At 34.7% G+C, this 19,637-nt stretch overlaps 3 protein-coding genes across 11 annotated transcripts; 2 read left to right on the forward strand and 1 right to left on the reverse strand.

Moving 5' to 3' along the window:
• The first annotated feature begins 970 nt into the window (after window positions 1–970).
• On the forward strand, window positions 971–4,727 carry LOC128859692 (polycomb group RING finger protein 3). Its single transcript, XM_054096709.1, has 5 exons — window positions 971–1,077; window positions 1,161–1,497; window positions 1,556–1,708; window positions 1,768–2,048; window positions 3,716–4,727. The coding sequence occupies exons 2-5, from the start codon at window positions 1,392–1,394 to the stop codon at window positions 3,842–3,844; spliced, it is 669 nt and encodes a 222-aa protein (XP_053952684.1). The 5' UTR covers window positions 971–1,077; window positions 1,161–1,391; the 3' UTR covers window positions 3,845–4,727.
• Window positions 4,728–6,713: 1,986 nt separating this feature from the next.
• Window positions 6,714–14,752, reverse strand: LOC128859690 (female-specific protein transformer). 8 transcript variants are annotated; one of them, XM_054096707.1, is made up of 6 exons: window positions 14,076–14,259; window positions 12,055–12,104; window positions 11,489–11,969; window positions 11,260–11,423; window positions 10,424–11,134; window positions 6,714–7,396 (listed from the first exon to the last, which is right to left on the reverse strand). In XM_054096707.1, exons 3-6 carry the CDS (start codon window positions 11,496–11,498, stop codon window positions 7,157–7,159), a joined length of 1,125 nt encoding a protein of 374 aa, XP_053952682.1. In that variant the 5' UTR covers window positions 11,499–11,969; window positions 12,055–12,104; window positions 14,076–14,259; the 3' UTR covers window positions 6,714–7,156. The 8 variants fall into 8 exon arrangements, with proteins under 8 accessions (XP_053952682.1, XP_053952675.1, XP_053952674.1 ...); XM_054096700.1 differs by lacking the exons at window positions 11,489–11,969; window positions 12,055–12,104; window positions 14,076–14,259 and adding exons at window positions 14,290–14,535; window positions 14,647–14,752; XM_054096699.1 differs by lacking the exons at window positions 11,489–11,969; window positions 12,055–12,104; window positions 14,076–14,259 and adding exons at window positions 14,290–14,535; window positions 14,607–14,743.
• A 2,117-nt stretch (window positions 14,753–16,869) lies between these two features.
• LOC128859691 (dehydrogenase/reductase SDR family member 4) lies at window positions 16,870–18,787 on the forward strand. 2 transcript variants are annotated; one of them, XM_054096708.1, is made up of 7 exons: window positions 16,870–16,896; window positions 16,955–17,021; window positions 17,365–17,436; window positions 17,510–17,639; window positions 17,763–18,165; window positions 18,256–18,390; window positions 18,442–18,787. In XM_054096708.1, exons 3-7 carry the CDS (start codon window positions 17,373–17,375, stop codon window positions 18,610–18,612), a joined length of 903 nt encoding a protein of 300 aa, XP_053952683.1. In that variant the 5' UTR covers window positions 16,870–16,896; window positions 16,955–17,021; window positions 17,365–17,372; the 3' UTR covers window positions 18,613–18,787. The 2 variants fall into 2 exon arrangements, 1 of the variants encoding a protein (XP_053952683.1); XR_008454185.1 differs by lacking the exons at window positions 16,870–16,896; window positions 16,955–17,021 and having other exon boundaries at window positions 17,191–17,436; window positions 18,442–18,668; window positions 18,735–18,787.
• Window positions 18,788–19,637: the final 850 nt, after the last annotated feature.

The raw sequence follows: 19,637 nt of genomic DNA on the forward strand, positions 1-19,637 counted from the left end.
CAAAATTAAATGACATAAGAGCAAAACATATGGAATAAACAAAATTTCAGCGCTGATTCTCGCATTCACTGTGTTATATACAAATTTTCTTCTCGCATGAAAATAAGCGTCAATAAGCTCGGCTCGGCTCGGCATCAGCGTTCACTCTGGCCGCACCCTAAGAAAACTTATACCTATAATAAAACTTAAACACTAACAAGAAAAGAAAACAAGTCATTTGTTGGATTATGAAATTTCTTAGTCGAGTTTTATTAGAAAAAAACGGGGAGGGATTGCTTTTCTTACAAAAAAGATGTATAAAAATGCCATGACGAAATTCGTACAACAAATGCTTTGGTTTGTGTTCTGTTGAGGGTTAAGAAATAGTATGAAAAAAATCCAATGAAGTGCTTTAAAATGATAAAATATGTTTAATATATATAATTCAGTTTTCTATAATTAGTTAATATAACATAAAACATCTTCCGGTATAAACTTAAGTGGTAGAAATCATTTAAAATAGGGAAATTAAAAACGCTCTGTGATATAAAAACGTTTGAATTGTGGTGCTTAAAGTCGCGATGTCATACAAATTACTCAAAGATTTTTACCTTTTTGTCCTCAAGTTACAGTTTATCAGATTAATTAGAATAAAAAAATTAGTATGAACAAATGTATAGTAAAAAGGCTTTAAAAAAGTTATCATAGGAAAAGAGTGCAATTCTCTTTGGAAGAAGGTGTAACTCGCAGCTTTCAATTTTTTGTTTAATGCGCATTATGAAAACTGCCAATTTTGGAGTGCTTCTGGATTTTATATCTGCGTGCACTTATACACAAGCATAATTATGTTCACACAATTTTGATATTTTTCTCTTTGAAATCTAAACCTGTCAAATTCCAAATACTTGCTAGTTCCTATTGCAAAGGAACGTGAACAGAGCTTTACAGTGCAGCCAACCTAACACCGCTTTCTCATGCATTCAATACTTCAATAAAAATAATTGTAAACCCCGTGTTCGTGTAAATTTTTCGGTTTTCGCGTAATTATTTAATTTATTTATTTTTACAGTAACGTAACCAATGTTTATTTTTATAAAGGTATTCGTTTATAGTTAGATTTCTCTAATAAAATTTATTGAGAACTAAGTGGTATGTGAATAAAAAATGCAATTGTTAAACAGAAATCTAGCATAATCATCTAAGGTGGATGAAATTATATGGGCTTTAGAGCGATCAATTGCATCAGCGCTTGATATCAAAACACAAAAATAGTGGCAAAATAAGGGGGTTCCAAACTCTTGCGTGAGTAATTTTGTCGTATAATTGAGGAGTTCGCGGCACAAGTGCAATGTTTACTAAGCTTCTGCAGTGTACCTGCGATCTTCATACTGCAGACAAGAGTAAAAAAAGTCATGGAGCGTCGTGTTAAGCTTAAGACTATAAACCCGCACATAACGTGCAAGATTTGCGGGGGTTACTTTATTGACGCTACAACTGTAACTGAGTGTCTCCATACATGTAAGTTATCAAATGTTTTCTTGAATATGAATTTCATAAATATTCTGTTCGCCCGTAGTTTGTAAAAGTTGTTTGGTTAAACATTTGGAAGAAAAGAAAACCTGCCCCACCTGTGACAATGTCATCCATCAGTCACATCCACTACAGTACATCAGCTTTGATCGAACCATGCAGGATATCGTTTATAAGCTAGTACCCAATCTTCAAGAAGGTTAGTTCTCAATAAACTTAACTCCAAAATGCATACAAATTCGTTTTCTTTTAATTTAGATGAAATGAGGCGAGAACGAGATTTTTACAAGAGTCGTAATATACCCTGCCCCAAGGATATGCCGCAAAATCATGAGGACGATGAAAAAATGTTGGAAGCACATGCAGAGTCCGATTTCCATCGCCTCGACGAGCAGGTGAACGTGAGCCTCGAGTGTATGAGCAATAATTTTAAAAATTTGCAACGCCGTTTTATTCGCTGCAGTTCGCAGGCGACCATAACTCATTTAAAAAAATTGGTTGCGAAAAAAATTTTAAACGGTATTGACAAGTATCGAGAGGTATGTATTTTGTCCATTGCATAGCCTGCCTCTTAATTAGTCTAAGAACTTTAATTTTTTCGAAGTTTTTATTATTGAAAAAAAAGAAGAAATATTCGTGAAGTCACACCTACTAAGGGCGGGGGCGCTCTAGTCTGTAAACATATTGCCTCCTTTTCTCATATAATTGTATTTAATGTTATTATTGTAATAGCGGTTAATCGTTGTTTGTACCAAACTGTAGGCACAGGAAACAAGCTGTTTCGATCGGGTGGTACTAGAGAGGCTATTTCGGGCATGCGATTATTAATGAGAGTCTCACGAGTCAACACTGTTCGATAAACGGTTATTTTTGTTGTAACAGCATAAAACATTCCTGATACATTTTTGGCGAATACTGAAGAAAGTCATATACAGTCAGCCCAAACCAACTTCATTTTACATTTATTGAGGGAGCTGGATTTGGATAAGATACTGAGATGAATATATATGTATTATATAATTGGCGCTTATATCCTCTTTGGGTATTTGGCCGAGACTCTCCTCCTATTTGTGGTGTGCGTCTTCATATTCCACAAATGGAGGAACCTACAGTTTTAAGCCGACTCCAAAAGGCTCCGAAAGGTTTTTTAAGGAAGAAATACTTTCGGAGGTTTGCCATTGCCTGCCGAGGGGCGGTCGCTATTGAAAAAAACCTATCGTTCTTCTTATTATTTGGTTGTTGTTGTTTTAACAGCATAGGTAGCCCTGTCAGTGTAGGCATATCACCGGTCATCTTCGTCTAGCTTATCTAGAGGTAGGCCCAGGTTTGGTTTATTTGGTGTTTCGTGCCCGGCGCTTCGAACCCGTGCACTTTCGAATGGTAGTTACGCACCAACCTATTCGGCTGCGGCGGCTGCCAAAAGATGTCAAGGTTGAAGTGCAAACCTTCCTCTTTTCATTCATTCAACACAAATTTTTCTACATAAATTACAATACCTAAACAGTTTGCAACTCTAATTTTGTGGTTGATTATTATTTTACTATCGGAAAAAATTGCATCAACTCTTCGTATTTTTTAAACGCTAGAAGAGTTGGTAACCCGACTATAGTTGGAGTTTCTAAAACATTAACGAGATCATTTAACATAACAAATGTTTGTAAAGATTCGGGTCTACCATTACGTCTTTAATTTAATGAGTAACATAACCTTTTTTATTTTACTTTGCTGTTATTTTACCTGTGACCTTTTTAAAAGTCTTCAGTTTGCAGTAAAATATCACATTTTGCACCTAATTTAATTAGTAAATAATATTTATTACCTATTTAATAGAACCTATAAAAAGTTCAGGGAGGTTTGACGTATATTTTCCTTTCCGATGGGTCCAAGAATGAAATAGGGTATAGAGTAGGATGGTACTTAAACGATAGTAATAAATATCACTATGCTATGGAGGAAATGGCAACTGTTTTCAAAACGGAAATTTTTGTCATCCTGAAAGAAGCCAAATGGATAATTGAGAGGAGATCAGCAGACCGAATCGTTGTTAGGTATATTTCAGCAAAAATATCAATTAATTGAACTTAAAATGATGTTTTAAAAACAACAGCATCATGATGAAGAAACGTGTCATTGTGTTAAGATTACTTTAAGTTCAATTGTTGAAAATAAATATCAATATTCTGCAATGAATCATGTTTATTTTTAGATCGACATACTGTGCAATGAGGAATTGTTAGGCAAAGACCATACACTAAAGTTCGTTTATGTGACACGATGGCGTTTTAGGGATCCACCACTACGCTTACAATTCCGACCGCGTGTTGACCTGGTGTGAAAGCGTGTCCGAAACTGTGAAGCAGGAAGTCGAGGGAGAAATGATGTAAAGTGAAATCAAAAAAAAAAAAAAAACAAAAAAAAAAAACATTAAGCTTAGGAAAACAGAAACGCTAGTTTTGTAGTATGTTTAAAAATCGAAATGAAATCTCTCGGTAAGATAGATAAATCGAAATAAGTATTGTAATTATTTACAACTGAAGGTTAGAAGTTTAATGTATGCATGTACGTGAGAAAAACAGAAAGTGTAATAAAATTTAAAGTTCTGTGGTAAGCAGCAATGGTTACAGAATGCAGTTTTAACTGTAAAAACAAAATGATAAGTGACAACAAAAATAACTAAGGTTTTTTTGGCACGGCAGTTTTCTTGTATTTGTGTTAATTGTAGTATACTAAAGTCTATAATTTAGATTGAAATAACCAAGTTTCTCAAAATAAACGTTTGTCTAACTAAATCAATGAACTCGAGAAAGAAATGTATACCAATGAGAATCCAACGTTTAACATGCAAGTCCATCAAAAAAGGGGCAACGATTTGCATCTTCCTACTTTTCAATTAATGTTCTCATTTTTAAATTTTAACTTGTAATAAGTAATTTGTAGTATGCAATTTAACTCTATATATTTTATTATTTTGTCGGATCAGACTGCCTTTTTTTTTTTTTTTTTTTTTCAAATCAAAAGTTCAAATATACTATCTTACAACCTATTTTATTTATTTATTTTACCTTATTCTATGCTCTTATACATATTTACAATTTTATCACTTTGTATTTTTCTCAAAAGCTCTAAAAAAATATCAAATAGAGAAAAATTGTTTTATCTATCTATATATATTTGTAAATAAAAGAACATTAAATCTTAAAATCACTACTTAAATAAATGTTTGAATCAAACAAAAAATAAAAGACACGTATAGACACAGCAGCGAGTTATATAATATTTTTGCCTGGGGGAAAAAAACAAGCAAGTAAGAAGTTTATGTCGTAGATGATAAAGTGGTTAACCTCCAGATATGAGTTAATGTCATGAATTTTCATCATAGCATAGTCATACTGCCGACATTATAGCCACATTGCAAGGAGATTCGAAGTGCAACTAGTAGGCATGTTTTGTCGACGACAGCTTTCAGCGCTGTGGTCTGCAATACGCTCCTTGTTGTAACAACATAAAAAATTACCATATATTTTTAGTAAATATAGCTGAAGTGATAGCCTTTGACCAGATATAAATACGAGGACGTTTCCACGTTACCGAAACGACCCGGATTTATATCCGGCCAAGGACTGTCACTCCAGCAGCATACCCCGTATGTAAGTATGGGGAATGTTTATGCTGGTATAACAACGAGTCGTTCCGGTACCGTAGGACTGACTGTTGTGGAAAAGCGCATGCCCCCTTAATCAAAAAGTTCCCGGAATATATTCAGAAAATTCAAAATACAAGTTCATTCCTGACATTATTGCCTTCAAAGTACTCCCGATCAACTGCAACGCACTTATGCCAGGGTTTGGTCCAGCTCCCGAAACATTTCTCCAACTCTATTTTCGGTATAGCCATCTTCCATTTTCCCATTACTTTCTTTTGACTGTTAAAACGCGTTTTCCCGCAGCGGATAATGATGGCACAGTGCGTAGGGTAAAATCCACGAGTTGTTTTCCCACAAATCCTTTCTTTTCTGTCGTAGCGCCCAAAATCGTTGTAATCTATAATATATTTCTATATTTCTAAGGCTTTCGCACCATTGAATCCATTTTAACGCAAAATTCAATACAAACTCCTTGTTGGATATTCAATCTGTGAAAAATCAAAAACACATGCAGATGTAGATTTACTCAAGACGGCGTAACTTTTACAAATGTCAAGCAATGGCGATACAATTTTGGTAGGAATGTCACTCACAGATGTGACAACCTAAAAAACAAAAACAACTCAAATCAGTTCACTTACAATGACCCCGTTATTCCGGGAACTTTGGTAGTGTGGTATTACGCATCGTTCAAGCGCTTTCTGATCTGCTTTCAAGAAGAATTTATTTGATATTATGAGCTTTTGTTGTGGACAGTATTTCGATGTGGTACCGAGATTTCGACGGTCCGTAGATAAAGAGTTTTCCAATAACAGGTGTTACAGGTGAATGGATTGCGCTATCGAGAGATGATTAACGATTTTTTATGGCCGAAATTGGATGGTATTGATTTGGGCAACGTTTATTTTCAACAAGACGGCGCTACGTACCACACAAGCAACGAAACCATTGATCTTTTACGGGAAAAGTTTCTGGACCGTGTTATCTCCCGAAGAGCTGATCATAATTGGCGACCGAGATATTGTGATTTAACACCTTGTGACTTTTTTCTTTGGCGCCACGTGAAAGAGAAGGTCTACGCCAACAGCTCAGGTTCGATTCAAGACCTCAAAGATGAAATCGTGAGGCTATCGAGGATATAGGGCAGCCACTTTGCAATTCGGTTATGGAAAATTTCATGAAAAGGATATTGCCCTGTAAGCGTTCTCGTGGTGGTCATTTGCCTGATTTTATTTTCCAATATTAACGGCATACCTTCCTCTTTATAATGAAATAAACATCCGTCATTTATTAAAAAAAATAACATTTTTCTTTGAATATCAAAATAACACCTCTTATTGAAAAACCCCTTTATTTCCTTTTTTTGCGATTTTCGTGATATCAATTCGCCACTGCTGGATCAGCCGTGACCGCAATTTGAGTGATATTCCACAACCAGAGCTTAACATTATAGGTCGAATGCTTGGGGTCATTATCTTTTTTTATTTTGTAAAATTTAACTTTTAAAAATGTACTTAGGAAAAAATGTCTAAAAATTATTGACTAAACATTTCTCATAAAAGTTTAAAATGTTTTAGTTTTTTTACAAAGAATTTCTTAATATGTTGCTTTCATTCCTTTGTGTACGGATACTTTTCCTGGCTTGTGTATAGTATTTTTCCCAATTTTTATTAACCTAAGGAAATTCGATAGCGAAAAAAACCAGAATATGTTTTAAATTTAATTTTACTTCTAATTAATGAAAATTTGCGTACATATATAAAGAATAAATTATTTCGACCAATCGTAAGTTACACTGTTCCCTGATAATACATTGGTTTTACTTAATATTAAAAATTTCCCAGTTGAACGGACAAATTGTTTTGCACAAAATATCATATGCAGCAAGCAAAGCTAATTTTTAGCCTATCCTCATCCTTTATCCTTTGTTTTAAGTTAATGTGCTGGATGTATTTATATGAAATGGCGTAAATTAAATTCTTTACAATACTTAACAGTCGCTTTTTAGGTATTTTTCGTACGAAAGTTGGGTCGCCATGGACGAGATGCACCATATTGTGGAGGTAATCTAAATCCACGCACACCATAACGTAATGGCGGTGGATGAGGGCCATATGGTGGCAACGGCGGCCGCATTGGTGGCATAACAGCTGCTGGTAAAATGGTTGGTATGTGGTAGGCAGCGGGTGGACCATATCGTACTGGATGAGCCATGGGGGGATTCCATTGCGTTGGCCACGTTGGCTGCAGAAAAAGAGTTTCCAAAAATTAAAATAGGAATTCATAAAATTGTATTTCTAATACACATTGGTATTGTAAGCAAGGTGATACTAATAAAAATAATTAAAGTGTGATAAGTATACAAACAATTAAGATTAACTAAATTAAATATAGCACGAAACATTTATAACAGTGGTCGCCAACCCGTCGATCGCGAGCTACCGGTAGCTCGCAAAGGCAATTCTGGTAGCTCGCGCTGCTCACGTTGCAAAAAATCCAAAAGTCTGAAAATCATACCAGTATTAGCAAATTTCAGAAATTTTCATAATAAATAGATAAACAGCGGCAACACTGCGGTAAGCGATTTCGCGCCGACAAACACGATGCGAAGTCGCGTCTTCGTTCTAGGATCGGCTGGAACCGATTAGCGTGTTCGAGAATTTTTTGGCTTAATATATACGCAATGCACGTCAACATTGCGCTCAGTTTAATACTGAACGGCATTATCAACGTTCTGCGTGCAGCGGTTGGGTTAGAGTTCGAAGCATTATGGCAAGCAGTAGTAAGAAGGCGAAGACATACCATTTCCATTCGGAATGGGAAGAACAATACTTCTTCACAGAAGTTAAAGGCAAAAGTGTTTGTTTGTTATGTAATACATCTGTGTCAGTTCCTAAAAAAGGAAATATTGAGAGGCATCATAAAACTGTACATTCGAATTTTGAGAAGGCATTCCCGTTAAATTCTGCCACCAGAAAAGAAAAACTGAAACATTTAAAAACCCAGTTAATTGGACAACAGTCAATATTTTTGAAAACAATCGACAAAAATAAGGCTGCAACTGAAGCATCTTATCGTGTTTCCCAGATAATTGCACAAAAGAAAAAACCTTATGAAGACGGGGAAATCATAAAACAAGCATTTTTGGAAGCTGCAGATTCTTTATTCGCCAACTTTAGAAATAAAGACGAAATAGTGTCTGCTATAAAATCTATCCAACTTTCTGCTAATACAGTGATGAGGCGAGTAGAAGTAATGAGCAATGATATTTTTTTACAGTTAAGAAGTGACTTAGATAACTGTATTAATTTTTCACTGCAACTGGAGATGAATCAACAGATGTAGTTGACACCTCACAGATGGCCATATTTGTCAGGATGGCTTTTAGTGATTTTACAATTAAAGAAAATCTTTTGAAGTTTATTCCACTCAAAGGACATACTACTGGGCTAGAGCTGTTTTCTCATTTAAAAAAAAATCTCATCTCTTCTGAGAAAATTCCAATATAAAAAATGGTAGGCCTGACAACTGACGGTGCTCCAGCTATGGTGGGTTGTGATAAGGGGCTCGTGGCGCTATGTCATAAGGATGAAAGTTTTCCACAATTTCTTAGTTACCACTGTATTATACATCAGCAAGCATTATGTGGAAATTTTTTCAAATTTGAACAACGTTATGAAACTGGTGGTGAAAATTGTGAACAAGATTAGAGCTCAAGCGTTACAAAGACGATTATTTAAAACCTTGGCTGATGAAATTGACTGTCAATACGGAGAGCTACTTCTTCACTCTGAAGTGCGATGGTTAAGCAGAGGACGAGTGCTCAAACGTTTCAATGATGTCCTGCCTGCTATACTCTAATTTTTCAAAGAACGCGATGAACCGATTCCTGAACTGGAAAATTCGACTTGGCTCAGAGATTTTGGTTTTCTTGTGGACATTACAGAGAAATTAAATGAGCTTAACTTGCAGCTTCAAGGCAGGGATAAAGAATTAGCGAAAATGATTTCTGATATAAATGCATTTATTACAAAATTTGAATTTTGGGAACAAAACCTAAAAACCCGCGATACTAAGCATTTTCCAATTCTTTCCGAAAAGATATCCAAAAATCTATTAGAGCCCTATGACAGTAAATATCATATGGAAATAGGTTCTAACTTGAAGGAAAACTTCAAAAATCGTTTCAAGGATTTCAGCAAAATTGCTTTAGGGACGCAATTTGTTCTTTCACCCTTCATGGACATTGATATACAACAGTTTGCAACTTGTGTTATGAACAACTTTGGCGAAGACATTGCTGTGACAGAAATGGAACTGCTTACTTTTCAAAGTGACTTGACTTTAAAATCTTTAGGTTCAAATACAAAATGTATATGGACTTTAGGAAGTAGAGATAAGTATTCAGTTTTATGTCGTGTTGCGTTGAAAGTGAAAGCGTTATTCAGTTCAACTTATTTGTGTGAATCTTCTTTTTCCAATATGAAATTTATTAAAAATAAATACCGCAATCGGCTTACAGATATACATTTGGATAACTGTATTCGAATGACTGTATCAAATTATACTGCAAATATTAAAAAAATTATCGATGAGTCAGAATGTCAACCTTCTCATTAAATATGCTCTTTTTATCTGTTGGTTGGCGACCACTGATTTATAAGGATATGTACATGCTATCAATTTCGACGATTTACTTTTCACGATTCTTGCTTTAATATTTAATAGAATAGTGGGTATTCTAGCAATTCATTTCTTATAAGCTATACATAACTAACTTATGATCTGTTCATTTATCTTTAGTTGTATTGATCCAGTAACTGTTAAAAAATATCTAGATCGCATGAATATACAATGAAAGCTAAAGTTCCGATGTAAACTTGTAGTGGCAGTGGCGTTTCCGTAAGCTAAGTGTTACATTTAGGTCGCTTTTTCTTACATGCATATAAAAAATATAACGTAAAACTTAATACATATATCAATAAATAATAATGAATAAAAGTATGCATATATATAAGTATAAGAATTATAACACTCGAACGTAGGCGTACTATATATGCGATTTGGAAGCTTTGAGGAAAAAAATGTGAACTATAAATCTACGCTACCAAAATCATCCGACTTTTTAATCAATGAAGAGCTATTATTCCAGCAACATCCTCCAAATATGGAATATTTTGTATTGCTACAACAACAAAAACATTTCATCCAAACTTTAAGAGACTAAGATTTGTACAGTTACCAGCTAATGATTTATATAATTTTACTTACGTATGTATAATTCATAAAATCAGCAGGTACTGGTACTGGAATGGTTATTATCTGCGGTTGTGGCAAATTTCTTTGAGCCAACTCATCACTTGATGCTCCTCCATGCTCGCTATGGTAATTCATATGTCGCTCATCATGACTGCTTTGTTTCCGTGAACGTGTCAAACGATCACGCGACCGTCTAGGTGATCTTGAAGGTGAACGCCAATGCCTCTGTCGACGGTCACTTTTGCTTCGATTTTCCGATCTATGCCGATAACGCGAAGATGTCTTGTCGGAGCGTGATCCTCGATCTCGTCTGCCAGTTTCGCCTATGTAGCGATCCGTTGAAATAGAACGACGGAGATTAGCATATTTTAAACGGTGCTCAAATTCTCGAGATTGGGAGCGAGACCGTGATTTCGAACGACTGCGCCTATGACGTGACCTTGATGACAAGGGAGGCGAAGATGATGGTATTTTGGGTTTAGTTTCATATTTGCGCCGAAGTCTATCACGTTCTCTTGTCTCGTCTATAAAATATGGCAGTTTTTCAGGTGGTCTTCGACGATGGTTAAATGGTGGTGACGAGTCGCAGCGAATTGTATGTTTTCCTTCATTAGTAGATTTTAATGGCTTGGTTCGTGGAGGCGATCTATTATTGGTACTAGTTGTGCAGTCATTATAGGGACCGGTATGGTACTTCCGATATCCTTCTGAACTGCTAGAATCCTTTGAATTCCAAACAAAAAAAAATTGTTTTTAAAAAAATTTCAAGTTATATAAATGATATGATTCAGCACGTTACGAATTACAATGAAACTTCAATTTGCGAAAAATGTTAATGGACTACGTACTGTCGAACTGCGACTTCCTTTTAGATATTGATTTGAAACGTCCTTAGCCCTGTTTTTACTTTCACTTATAAGATGTTTTTCTGTATGGGAGTCCGCAGCCTTAATAACGCTATTGGGGTTCACAACAATGTCATCACGTTGAAATAAAGGTTTCGAACCTTCACCTGTGGGCACGATGATTTTTTATATTAGTAGTATATAATTAATATCATTTGATTTGTATATCTACAATTTTCCATGCCATTTTTTGTTGAGTAATTTTATCTTATGCATTTCTTTCGTATTTGTGTACATACGTTTAATCATTGCAAAATTAATTTATTTGTTTTATGCTTGATTATGTGAATAAAAATAGCAACCCAAATGGTGCTGAAAAAGTGAATTTTCAAAATGTTAAAGCTAGCTTTTGTTTGTTTGCTAATAATAAATCGAAGAAAGTAATTTTAAATAAAGCACTGTAGGTAGTCGAGAGTTAACTTTAAAAATGTCTTCATGTATTGATTTCGTATATCAAGCATTATATTTATTTACATTGTTAAAAACGTTTGTGTTGATTGTTGTTCTCCTCAGGTGGCAAATGATGTTTATTTCCCCAACAGTTTGCCATTGTAGTTTGAGTTCATTTTGTTGTTGTTCCAGTATTCCCTTTAATAGTTTGTTGATTGTAGTTTGTTGATTGAAGTTTTTAATTGCTTTGCTTATTCGACAAACTGTAAAATATGTTCAGTTGGATATTTTAGCTAAAATATGGGTTGAACCCAATATAATCCCTGATTTCATCAGCTCTAAACTCACTCAAGTCAAGACTCCAGCAGAGACTTTAAATAAACGCTCCCTAGGTGAAACTTTAAGATATGAAAATAAGATGTATGTAGTTGTTTTAACAGTTTACAAAACCCTCACAAACAATTTAAATTAAATTTAATTATTGTAAGTAATAAACAATTTTTAGTGTTAAAATAATTATTGTATGATCGCTAACATTCGGAATTAAGTAACCTGCCAAGCCTGTGGTCATCAGTTGTCGGCATTTACCTCATAGAGTAAGAGTAGGGAGCAGACTCTTCCGGCAAAGATGGATGTAGAAGTTGAAAAGCAAGGGGAAAAGGACACTACTATGGCACCCCTTGCTTTACGTCATCTTTTTGCAGATTTGATCTCGAATTGAGGAGAGAGTATCGACCACATAGAAAAACGTTTCCACCACAGTGGGTTCTACGTTACCGAAACGACCCGGATTTATATCCGGCCAAGGACTGTCACTCCAGCAGCAATCCCCGTATGTAAATATGGGGAATGTTAATGCTGCTACATCAACAACCACATAGAAAATTTGCGGTTCACCCAAGGTACATTGAACAGGCAGTAGTAGTTCATTTGATTTTTATCATTTATATGGTCTCCAATTTGTCAAATTTTGTTTAACGTTAATTTTGTTTTCTATACAGTGTCAATCTTCTTTCTGCTTATAGATTTTAACATTCTTTGGACCAAAGTCAAAAACAAAATGCATTGCTCTTGTTGATGTGTGTCTTAGGACAACCTCTTCAGTCCCTGTGGGAGAGTGGTTTTTTCAATGTCAGCTACATCTTTTCAAGTTCATAATAAGAAAATAGATTGAATATGAAATTGAAAATGATATATTGAAATGAGAATGATTAAATTGAAATTGAGAAAATTAAGTTGCAAATGAGAAAATAGAATTCAAAATGAGAGAATATAAAATTGTATCATATCATTGGCAAGCTTGAGTGCTTAAGATTCTGATAAGCGTTGAAGTCACCAGCTACTAATCGGTTTTCACCTCTGATAAGAGCACCAATACCAGGGTGATTTCCTGCCAGGCAGCTCGTGACAGAGGGTATATATATGTACATTATATATTTTGTACATATTCTGCTATATTTTGATATTCTAAAGAATTGTCCCTGTGGTCGATGTCTTCATCGAGTTATCTTCTCAATCTTGCTCTGGAGTCCGTTAAAGTTGAATCTTAATGATTCTCGGAAGGGGTGTTACGTTTACAAGGTAAAGGACAAATGGGATTGTCTACGTTGCTTATGCCTGTGCGCACCGCTTTTGTTGTTGTAGTCTGATGGTTTCGGACGGATTCGCTACATGAGATGAGAGAAAGAGGGTTATCTGCTCAGGTGAGCCCCGGAGAACCGCGAAGGGTACTTGAAATTGAAATTTGTATATATAATATAAATCCTTTATAGATATAAACCTACAGGCACACATATATAATATGTAACGAAAGGTAAATTAATTACCAATCAATAGGCCGCAAATATGAGAATCCATTTGAAAATGCCATCGAAACGATTAAATATACATAGTAATAATTTTTATTTCTCCATTATCTGTGCTAGCATTCCCATTCTTATGTTTGTGTGTGTTTTACTCATCTATCTCGCAATGCTTTCCTTCTCTGCCAAACTCAAGCAAGTTTTGCTACTTGGAAAATTATTAATTATTAAATTACAGAAATGCCAGCAGTTTTAAATATATTGTGTGTGAAACTAAAACAATTGAGATCAAGCTTCCGACATCCAAGTGGGTCGAAGTGGGTATTTAGAGAGGCCAGGACACCGGCTTTCCTACGGTACCAGCCACGATTTACCCACAAAAATCGCATGCCCTAATTCCAAAGCCAACCCCATTCTTTTAATCTAGAGCAGGCTTCTAAGTAGCTCGAGTAAAATTGCACTGCATATTTCTGATACAGTTAATTATATTTCTCAAAAAACGACCTATTCTAGCACTGCTCGTCTTGATATAAATTCTTAGTTGGAGACTTATCTAATGGTACTCACTTAAGTTTATAAGATTCTTCCATTAGTATGTTGATTGTAGCCTAGTTTTGTCCAATCTGACGTCCACATCACTATCATTGATGAATGTTGATTGGTGTTTGCAAACGTGCATTTTTGTATCTTTTTCACGCATATAAATTCAACCGAGTATGTTTTCGTCCTTATTGCTTAGTTTTATATGAATTTCATAAAATAAAATGTAGGTTACAATTACCAAATCTACGTTTAATAACCACTTCACTTGCATCGACACTGCGCTCTATAGCGTAAGGACCCTTCCGAATAGAACCAGTAGGCACACTTTGTTCAATCTGTATTTTTCTTGTTGCTGTCGACGCTTTGGGAATGCTCATGTTGACGGCTGTCTGTTTGGTTGCTTCAAACGACTTCTGCGGTTTCACGGTTGCCCATAAAATTTTCGTAATACGTTGTTTGCAGGAAAATATTCCTACGGTTATACCTACAAAGACAGAGGGTATTGTATATAATCTTTGAATGTACATTTCAAATAGTCTTTATTTTTGTTTTTACTTAAAAATATCGGGTGAAATTTACTAATTGCAAGCCGTACTTTAGAGATGACACAAAATTATTTCCAAATTATTAACAAGATGCAAAACTCTTTCATTTTGTTGAGAACGCTCCCAGAAAATCGTTTCAATACTTGGCAGCATTGCCACCCCCTGGGTGATAAACAGCTGATGGTCGAAATGACGGGCTGCCAGAAGCAAGGCACCAAAGATAACTGACGAAAACAGTTCGTCTTTACGTTAATGGAAAAATGTCGCTATTTAAATATTTATAATTACAAAGTTGTTTTAATTAAATTCAATATAAACGTCATAAAGTGAGTTTATAGAATTTTCCAATGCCTCTTATATTTTTCGTCTTGTGTCTTGTGTACATATGTGACTACATTTTACAAACATGTAATTTTATTGATACATTATGTCTATAAACTTGTATAGGTATATAGTATGTAAATATTTTATCATTGAAAAGCGTAGGTAGGGAATTGAATTTGAATTTGAGATATTTTATACACATACCACTGATAACTATTTTTAAGTTGTAAAAAATTAAAGGATATTTGCTTCAACTTATTCTGTTAGTTGTTAAAATTTTTCTTGTCTTCCACTTTTTTCGCTGCATTAAAAATTGCAATATTTTATGTATTTACATATATAGATTTATGTTTTTCGTGTTCATTATTTTATTAATATTATATTACTTTTGTATTTCAGTTTTGAATAATTTCATTTAAATATTAATTTTTTAATTTTTTGTTTATTAATGTGTTTTATACTCATTGTGCTTATTTTTGTTATGTGTAGCTGTTTACGGATAATATAAGCTTACGGAGCAACCGCGCACTAAGTAATAACCTCGATGGTGGTGTGGAAACTGAAAATACTCAATTTTTATTTAAAAAATACTCATTCAATGTTTCTTCCGGTGCAGCATTACTGATGAATGTTACAAAACATTTACATTTTTCAGCGCTCTCACAAGAAAAAGAGTTTCACATCATGTTGTGGCTTCGAACTACCAAATTGAGGTGGGTTTATCACAAGTGATGGCATCCACCCAGCTGATTTTTTCGCCGTAGATATGAACAACGTCAAAATGACTTGTTTTGTTTATATTCATGTGCTTACATTGATGTGATTAAATGTGTGTTTATACGTTAACTGTGTATATTTTGAATAGCGAAAAAAAATTTCGAGTGAAATAATTTATAAATAAAATAAAGAAAGATGAAAAAGTATACATTGTGTTTAAAACAAGTAAAAAAAGGGTAAATGAACATTTTTTGGCGTTCCTGCTGAGGGACCGAAACGACAACTGTGGATCAATGCATGCCGAATGTAGCTTCGATGCAATGACGTGATATGTGTGGACTGATTTGTCTGGGTGGGTATTGCAAACATTTATTAATGCAGGTTCACAAGAATTGGGAATAATTTCATCCAGCGGTGGTTTATATACTGCTCCATTGAAGCTGGTTAACGGCTTTGAATTATCACCTCTTCTCATTTAGGGACCATATTCGCCTTCCGTTCGCCTTAGACCAAATTTTTTATTCTAATATATCATTCTTGGATTTATGATTATAGGCGTATTCAGCTCTGGCTTCTCATCTAGTTTGGTTATAATACGTTCATATATGCATTAAATGTAAATCCACCAAATTAATTGACCCGTTCACATATGGCAGATTACCTGCAAAATTTACAATCAGCTGTCATTACTGCTTTGAGAGGTTTTTCTTCATAGAAATTATTTTGGTGGAATATTTCGGTGTTTTTGGTTTCTTCAATTATTATTAACGATATGAAGAAAATACAAGGAGAAGGAATAGCTAATTTAATTGCGCAATTAATTGGCTGCTAATAATAAACATTTGGAGGAAATCGGTATGCGACGTTTACTGAGGTTGCAAAAAATTATGGTAGCAATGCGCATGGGATATTCTATATTACATTTTATAATAAGTAATAAGAGGACAAAACATTTATGGACACACGCTTTTTTCTGTAAAATGAATCCCTAATTAATAACATTTTCCAGTTTTCTTTGCCGGCATCCATTTCATTTAGTTTTTATTTTGATGTTTCTCCTTACATTCGTAATAATAATTATCGAACATTGAAACTCTGTCAATGGTTTCCCCTTATTCTTGCTCTTTATTTCGTTTGTTTATTTTTAAACGCGAAGCTTGAAATCTTTTATTTCGTTTGAAGTTTTCTATGCATAAATATTTCACTGAAAACAACCAGCTGATTTTGACATTAAAAATCCAAAAAACAACAAAATATATGTAACTATTCACTTATGTATATACGACTGCCACCAGTTTTATATTCTATCATTCTTAGGTGTTAACGAACACCTGTGTGATAATTTGTAATATTATAAATTACTGTACAGCGAACACAAGTAGTGGTAAGCTATGGCCACACGCTCATGCATTTGCTGTCCAGCAGCATAGATAATTCCAGCAGCTTATATGTGTGAGTGTCGGGTGCATGACGCTTGCCCGCGAAAAAATCTAAAATCTTCATTTTCATCATGAAAAGCCGACAACAAGTACATACATATGTGTGACACGAAACAAGTACGTGTGTCACCCAACAAGCAAACATATAAGCTGCTGGACAGCAAATGCATGAGTGTGTCGCCGTAGCTATAATGAGTTTTCTCTTTGCCGGCTTTACTAATTCAATCGATTTTCCTCTTTATCTTTAAAAATCCGTTGTATCATATTGATTTCGGTTTCAATTAGTAGGGCAGATAATGTTATTTATTAGAAAGCAACTAGCAATGAGAGCAAAAGCTTCTTTTGCTGTATGTACTGGAAGTAAGTTTCAGTATTCCAAAGTGCAAAGTTCATGTTGAATGATTATTGCTTCTTATTAAATTAATTTTCACAGCGGACAGATCTGAAGTTGTTTTTAATCACTGTCACAAACGTTTATCAAGTAGAAGTGTTCACGGGACAGCAGGTAAAAATATGAAACGATTGGAAGGTAAAGTTGCGGTTGTAACTGCTTCCACAGAGGGGTAAGTAAACAACAGGTAAAAATTAATAAATACATTCGCACGTAAACATATATCACGCATACATATATATACGTAAACACACATATATGTATTTCAATTACACTTCATACTTCTATTTTTTAGCATTGGATTCTCGATTGCCAAACGTCTTGCAGAAGAAGGTGCGTCTGTGGTTATCAGCAGTCGTAAAGAGCGAAATGTTGATAGTGCCGTTGAGCGTTTACGTAAGTTAAATCTGAATGTTATTGGCCTAAAATGCCATGTCGGAGAATCACAAGATCGCAAACAGCTCTTCGAGGAAACAATTCGCAATTATGGGAAGCTAAATATTTTAGTTTCCAATGCTGCCACGAATCCAGCAGTGGGTGGGGTATTGGAGTGTGATGAAGGTGTTTGGGATAAAATATTTGATGTAAATGTTAAGTCGTCTTATTTACTTGCGAAAGAGGCTTTACCGTACTTGCGAGAAGAGAAAGGTTCAAGTATAGTATTCGTGTCTTCCATCGCTGGCTATGATGCATTTGAGGTAAACATTTTATCTCTCTTAGTAATATCAAGTTCTTAATTACATTTCAACTTTGTGCTTTGTTTCAATTAACAATTGATTATGATTCAGTTACTAGGTGCATATTCTGTTAGTAAGACGGCTTTGATTGGATTAACTAAAGCCGCGGCCAAAGATTTGGCACCTGTTGGTATACGAGTAAACTGTTTAGCACCTGGGATTATCAAAACTAAATTTTCGAAAGCGGTAATGTTAATTTTAAACAAAGTTTTATTTCACTTTAATTGTTTTCTTTAGCTTTATGAAAGCGAGGCGGCAAACGAAGCTGCACTTTCAAAAATACCTATAGGACGCCTAGGTTCACCAGAGGAAATGGCTGGTATTGTAACATTTCTAGTCTCTGATGATGCATCTTATATAACTGGCGAAACCATTGTCGCATCTGGAGGTATGTCAGGTCGACTGTAATTTAAATACGGAACTATGAACAGCGAGCCCTATTATAATTGGTATCTAATTTGAAAGTAAAAATATTACAATTCCTAATTGCTTAATATGTATATAATTTTGTGTTTGATTTAACTTCTTAGATATATTCTATATAATATATTGACAACCTGGGTAACTGCTGCCCAAACCGTGAGATGCTCATTGAGTGCTAGTATTAATATATAAGTACTAGAGAGTTATTACAAGTCAAATACTAGGGTAGTTATCTTGTTTACTGGTCTGGCCGGGTGCCAAAATTCATCAAAAATAGTCAATATGGGCTATTTTACTTGACCCTCCGTTGAGCATCCGAGTCTGACCGATTTTCGTCCAATTCGGGGATCCTTTTTAAAAGGTTATATTCATAAATTGAGAGTAAGCTTAATTTGAGGAAGCTACCTGGAAGCTCAAATTCTTGTAGCAGCAAAAGCCGTTAGCTATAATAGAAATACATATATTAAATTTACGTCCTAAGTCGAAAAGGTCTGGCCAGACCCTGGTGCTCAACGGAGGGTTAAACACAAACAAAAGGAAACAACAAACACTTTATTGATTGAACATTTAACTTACTTCTCGTTTTATCTAGCAAAACGGTGCCTGTGCAAGGTTTTATACTTCATATTAAGTAAAAAACGTGTATTTTGATTGCATTTTCGTTTGTATGTAAGGATATATTAAATATACTGTTGCCGAGAAATGGCAGTTAATATCTATTGTGATTGAAAAATACTGAAATTTTTAAAGAGAAGAACAATAAAGACTGTATGCTAGTTTGCAGCGACACGTTTGAAACTTTATTAATTGGTTTGATATTGCAAAGCAGTTTGGGAAATAGCAATTTTAGTTTTTTTTAATAAATACAATTTTTTTAGTGTTTGGGCATCTAATACCTGTATTTGCCGCCTGCGATGCATCTTTTTCTGTCCAAACTATCGAATAAATAAATCGGCTGTTCACTAATCCGCGTACAACCCTCTCACACTACAATTTTAATCAGTATTAAT

The sequence above is a fragment of the Anastrepha ludens genome, chromosome 4, assembly GCF_028408465.1.
Source record: "Anastrepha ludens isolate Willacy chromosome 4, idAnaLude1.1, whole genome shotgun sequence".
Classification (NCBI taxonomy): domain Eukaryota; kingdom Metazoa; phylum Arthropoda; class Insecta; order Diptera; family Tephritidae; genus Anastrepha; species Anastrepha ludens.